Source organism: Rhinopithecus bieti, unplaced genomic scaffold, assembly GCF_001698545.2.
Source record: "Rhinopithecus bieti isolate Rb0 unplaced genomic scaffold, ASM169854v2 scaffold_8676, whole genome shotgun sequence".
NCBI classification, from domain to species: Eukaryota; Metazoa; Chordata; class Mammalia; order Primates; family Cercopithecidae; genus Rhinopithecus; species Rhinopithecus bieti.
Window position 1 is genome coordinate 36539 of NW_016805763.1, and position 6000 is coordinate 42538.

At 44.3% G+C, this 6000-nt stretch overlaps 1 protein-coding gene across 1 annotated transcript in view; it reads right to left on the minus strand.

The window, feature by feature from the left end:
* Nucleotides 1-3723, minus strand: part of LOC108530675 (FUN14 domain-containing protein 2) — a 28425-nt gene extending 24702 nt beyond the window's left edge. Inside the window, exon 1 of the mRNA XM_017873695.1 lies at nucleotides 3441-3723. Within this exon, the coding sequence (XP_017729184.1) occupies nucleotides 3441-3573 (133 nt within the window). The 5' untranslated portion in view covers nucleotides 3574-3723. The remainder of the gene's footprint in view (nucleotides 1-3440) is intronic.
* Nucleotides 3724-6000: the final 2277 nt, after the last annotated feature.

Consider the following 6000-nt stretch of genomic DNA (forward strand, 5'->3'; position numbering starts at 1 on the left):
CACATCGGAGTGCAGTGGCACTATCACAGATTACTGCAACTTCAAACCTCTGGGCTCAAGCAATCCTCCCACCTCAGCCTCCCCAGTAGCTGGACTACAGCTGTGCACCACTGTGACCAACTGATTTTTTTTTTTTTTTATACAGGAGGTCTCACTTTGTCGCCTAAGCTGGTCTGGAACTCCTGGCCCCAAGTGACCCTCCCTCCTCAGCCTCCCAAAGTGCTGGGATTACAGGTGTGAGCCACCTCGCCTAGCACTGTACTGGAGTTCCTAGCCAGTACAACAGAAGAAAAGAAATAAAAGTCAAAGAGATTAGAAAGGAGGTACAATAATAATTCTGTCTTCATTGGCAGATAATATAACTGTGTATATATAAAACCCAGAAAAATCTACAAAAAGGTACCAGAAGCAAGGTCACAGATTATAAGACCAATACTAAAAGTCATTTGAATTTTATGTATTAGAAATGATGAACTGGAAAACAAAATAATTTTAATTGCAAAAATTATGTTGGAATAAATTCAATGAAAGATGCACAAGACCTCTTCACTGTAAACTACAAAACACTGCAAAGAAATTGAAGATGACCTAAAATAACAGGGATATACTATGTTTATGTTTTGCAAGACTCAGTATTTTTAAGATGTTCATTCTCTCCATATATTGATCTATATATTCAATACAATCCCAATTAAAAAGTAAGTTTTTTTCTTTTTTTTTGTTTTTTGTTTCTGAGACGGAGTTTTGCTCTTTTTGCCCAGGCTGGAGTGCAATGGCGCAATCTCGGCTCACCGCAACCTCCTCCTCCCAGGTTCAAGTGATTCTCCTGCCTCAGCCTCCCAAGTAGCTGGGATTACAGGCATGCACCACTACGCCCAGCTAATTTTTTGTATTTTCAGTAGAGACGGGGTTTCTCCATGTTGGTTAGGCTGGTCTGGAACTCCTGACCTCAGGTGATACACCTGCCTCGGCCTCCCAAAGTACTGGGATTATAGGCGTGAGCCACCGCACCCAACAAAAAAGTAAGTTTTATGTAATTGACAAACTGGTTCTAAAATTCATATGAAGATACAAAAAAACCCAGCTGTGTTCCAGTTACTTCGGCTGTACAATCCATTACTCCAAAACTTCATGAAGCAAAACAATCATATATTATGCTCTCAGATTCTATCAGGAATTCAGTCACGGCACTGTGGTTTGTGTTTGTTTCATGATGTCTGAGGCTTTAGCCAGAAGATTTACAGGCTGGGTCTGAAGACTCTACGCTCATTCAGATAGACAGGCGGCTACTCTTTGTGAATCAGTCTAGGCTTCCTCACAGCATAGGAGCAGAGTTCAGGAGGTGAAAGTCCCAAGAAAGGGAGAGAACAAATGCAGTATTACTTCCACTACATTCTGTAGGAACAGGCAGTCAGTCACAAGCTCCCATTCAGCTTCAGGAAGAGGGAATACAGACCCTACCCCTGGGTGGGAGGAGTGTCAAAGTCACTAGGAAAAAGACCACGAGGAATCGTCAATATTGCTGCAATCAGGAAAATACAAACTGCCACAAACGGCCAGAATAATCCTGGGGGCGGGGGCGGGCAGGGGAAAGAGGAGGGTTCAAGGAATTTCAAGGCTTATTATAAAGCTACAGTATAATATACAACTACCTTAATTTCAAGACTTATAAAGCGATGACATTCAATACTGTCAAACTGAGCCAAGGATACCCAAATATAGCAATGGAAGAGAATCGAGAATCCAGAAATAGATCCACACATATAGTCATTTGATTTTTAATAACACAGCACCAAGGTAATTCAATGAAGGAAACAACAAGTGATGTTAGAACTACTATATATTTGTTTTTGTTTTTTTTTAAAAAAAAACTACTCTCAACCTCTACCTTAAACTATACACAAAACATTCAAGAATTCATTCAGGATACATCACAGATGCCCATTTAGCAGACAAAATATGGATGTTTGAGTACCTGGGTACTCCATGGCCTCACAAGTAGTTAAATAATTTATTTTTCTAATGTAACAGCAAAACATTACAGTTTTGTTTTAATGTAATTTGACCAAGCCCCTTATATCAACAGGTGGCTCCAGTCAAAAGAGGGAATTAGAGGCTGAGGTGGGAGGATCACTTGAGCCCAGGAGTTTGTGGCTGCAGTGAGCTATGATTGTGCCACTGCGCTGTAGCCTCAATGACAGATCTAGTCCCTAAACAAGAGAGTAGGGGGGAAGGTGGATTAAATGCCAGATATTTGGTCAGTCATTGGTCAAACACTGCTAAGCACTATGAGAGACAAAAGTCAGCCACTAGCCACGTTTATGAGCCCACAAAATCAATGATCACAGTATTATGTGATCATCACTGTGATAACAATTAAAATTCATCTTAACCTCAAAATTTCTCACAACAATTTCCTAGGTGCAAATACCTGATCGACCTATACGTTTAAAGTCAGTAAGAGAAGTCTGCTCTGCAGGTAAATACATAATTATCACATTGCACATTCCACCTTCCCAGAGTCATCTAAAATTTAGCGGGGTGCTGGTAAAATGTTTAACAGTCGGCTTTAGGCAAGGGCTGATTTGTAGTGTAGCCAGTTTCCCTTGTGTATTCATTCATCGTGAGCGTGACATTACTGAATTGTGACACCACTGAATCCAGAGTTGGGAAGAGATGCACAGTAGAGCTCCATAGTATAGTATCTCCTCCACAGAGATACAATAGATGTATAAATAACCCCAAAAGCAAAGTAACAATAAAACACGGTAAATAATAAAAGTGATGAGTTTTTAGTATTTTCACTGCCTTTGTTTTTAACATACTTTATGTAATTTTACTTTTATATAATTGAGTTTTCGATCATGGCTCTGTTTAGCAATGGGCTCCTGTGAATCAGTACTAAATTAAATACAACCTAAGCATTCAGGGTAAGAAGTATAACTTAAAGACGTGCTCCACTGCGAATTACACGGAATCTTTGACTATGCCGACTAAACAGAAGGCTACTCTTAAGTACCATCCCATATGTGCTAGTTTTTCAAAATCAACAATAAAGCAATTGGGGAGGTGCCTTGTACACGGAACGACACCACGAGGCATTTGAGATGAACGTCCAAAGGGACAAAGAAGCCAGACCGCTTCCGAGAACAGGGACAGAATGTTTCCGTGCTTCAGCTGCCGGGGGCGGCGCCGGAAGGCTGGGTGAGCTCCACTGGAGACGACACACCGGGATGGTTAGGCCCCAGACACGCGCGTGACCTTGGCCGGACCCTGGGAGCGGATGGGCCAGGGGCGAGCCCCGAGCGCCCTCCCGGTCCCCGCGCCGCTTTGGCTCCCCGGGGAGCTCCTTTGGGACTGGCGGGCGCGGAGCCCTTCCCCTTCCGGAGCCCAGGAAGGCGGCTCCCGGCGGCGCCGGCCGCGCGCGCGCCCGCCCTTACCTTGAGTGGACGCGGCCATTTCGGTGAGCTTGTCTCGCGAGGACACACGCAGAGGATCTGCGCGGCAGGCCGCGGAGTGGCGCTCAGTTGTCGCCACCACTTGGCTTCCGGCACGTGGGGCAGATGTTTCCATTCCCACGGCGGCAGCGGAAGACGGCGGGCCGGGCGCGCCGCGGCTGCTTCCAGTCTCCCCAAGCGGCTACATCACAGAGCTCAGCGGGCGGTGTCACAGGCCCCGCAACCCCGCCCAACAGAGGCACCGAGATGCGCGTGCGCAGAAAGCTTCCCAGGGGTGAGGCTCCCTCCCTCGTTCTCCCCCTACTCCCCACCTCAGTCTCCCCAAACTACCCCCACTCTCCCCCATTTTCCCCCCTCCACCAACCGCGGCCGTCGGGGCTCGCTCGCTAAGTACCTGGAGGCGAGTTCCTGACGCGACTGCGACTCAATCCTCGCCTGGTGAAGAATATTTTACCTATGACTCACTGAAAATAAAGACGGCTGAGTGACCGTGTTTGCTCATGTAAACATTGAACAAATATTTATCGGCTCCTGCGATGTGCCCTACCCTGTTAGTGGAGGAAGACACATTTTATTTATATATTTAATTTTTCTTTTGAATTTTACATGTGAGTTATACTTAATAAAACTGACTTCAAAATATATCTTCAACAGAAAATTCAGCAACAGTTTCTATTATGTTAGTTAAAACAGCCAGTCTTTTCCTTTACTTTTAAAAATTATTCATAAATGTAATTAGTGAATGATAATAAACATTGACATCTGATCCACCACTTTAGGAGTGACACAATCAAGCTATTTTCTTTATAATCACTGTGCTATTGTTTTCTTTTTCTTTTCAATTATACTGCTTAATATAGGATTTTGTAGCACCATAGGAGTTGAGTAAAAATAAATCGGTAGTTGTGTGGCTGTAGGCAAGCCATTTAACCTCGCTGTACCTCAGTTACTTTATCTGTATCCACATTGCTGTGTTGTCATGAGGATTAAATCAGATAGCCTATGTAGCACCTGGCAGAGAATTTATCACCCTGTACTGTAACTGTCTACTTTTCTGTCTCCTCCATTGCACTGTTACTCCCAGAGGATTGGGAACTGGGTTTTCTTCATTTCTGAGGCATAGAAGTATAGCATAGTGGTTAGGAGCATGACTTCTGGAGCCAGAGTACATGGGTTTGAATGCTACCACTCACAAGCTGTGTGACCATGGGGAAGTTGCCTAACCTCTCCGTGCTTCAGTTTCATCACCCATAAAATGAAGGTAAGAATAGTACCTGTATTTAAAAGCACCTAGAATAGTTCCTGGCATATAGTGTCAGCTGTCATCTCTGCATCCTTGTACCTATTGGAGAGGAGTGTTTATCAAAGGGGCTTCCTGCCGCCTGTTTCCAAACCAGTCAACAGTATACCAATTGCTCCTGAACACATTCTTGTTTGTGCAGAACTGAGCTCAATGATAACGTTTTTATAGCAACCCTGATCAAGTTTCTTCTCATAAGCTCTTACACTTTGAGGCCCCTGCAGGAGACCTCACTCTCCCTAATACACATTAACCTGAGTAGGGTGTTTGAGCTCACCATGGCTACATTCTGTTGTAAAGAGATATATTCTATACCTGGGCCAAATGTAAACAACCTGGAAAAGTGTTAGGTTAAAAACAAGACAAAATAAATAAGTGAATAAATGCCAGGTGGTTATGAGTGCTATTGAGAAAAATATCAGTAATGCAGGTAGGGTAAACAGCTTACAACATAAATGTGGTGTTCCATATTTAAACCTCATTCAGCAGGCAAGATTTGAGCTGAAATACGAAGGACTTGTGGGAGAGGAACTACGTGGAAATCTGAGGGAAAAGAAATAGCAAGTATTGAGGTCCAGGGGCATGAGTGTGCTTGGTATTTTAGGGAAGAGTAAGGAGACCAGTATAACCAGAGTGAGATGAGACTACAGAGGTCAGGAGAAAGGGCATGCCAACCATGTGGGATGCTCTAGTACTTAGGCCATGGTAAAGATGTAGGGTTTTACCCTGATGGAGGACAGAAGCCATTGGAGGATTCTGAGAAGAGGAGTGGTAGGATTTGCTTTATAGTTTTAAATTATAACTATATAGTTTTTAAAACAATAGTTGCCTAACCTCATGTTTTATGTAAAACTATAGTTTTAAAAACTATAAATTCCTGGCCGGGCGCGGTGGCTCAAGCCTGTAATCCCAGCACTTTGGGAGGCCGAGACGGGCGGATCACGAGGTCAGGAGATCAAGACCATCCTGGCTAACCCGGTGAAACCCCGTCTCTACTAAAATACAAAAAACTAGCCGGGCGAGGTGGCGGGCGCCTGTAGTCCCAGCTACTTGGGAGGCTGAGGCAGGAGAATGGCGTGAACCCAGGAGGCGGAGCTTGCAGTGAGCTGAGATCTGGCCGACAGAGCAAGACTCCTTCTCAAAAAAAAAAAAAAACTATAAATTCCTCACACTGGCAGCAGTGTGAGGGGCAAGTGCGGAAGCAGAGCGACTAACAGGTTGCTGGTTACTCTTGCTAGTGCA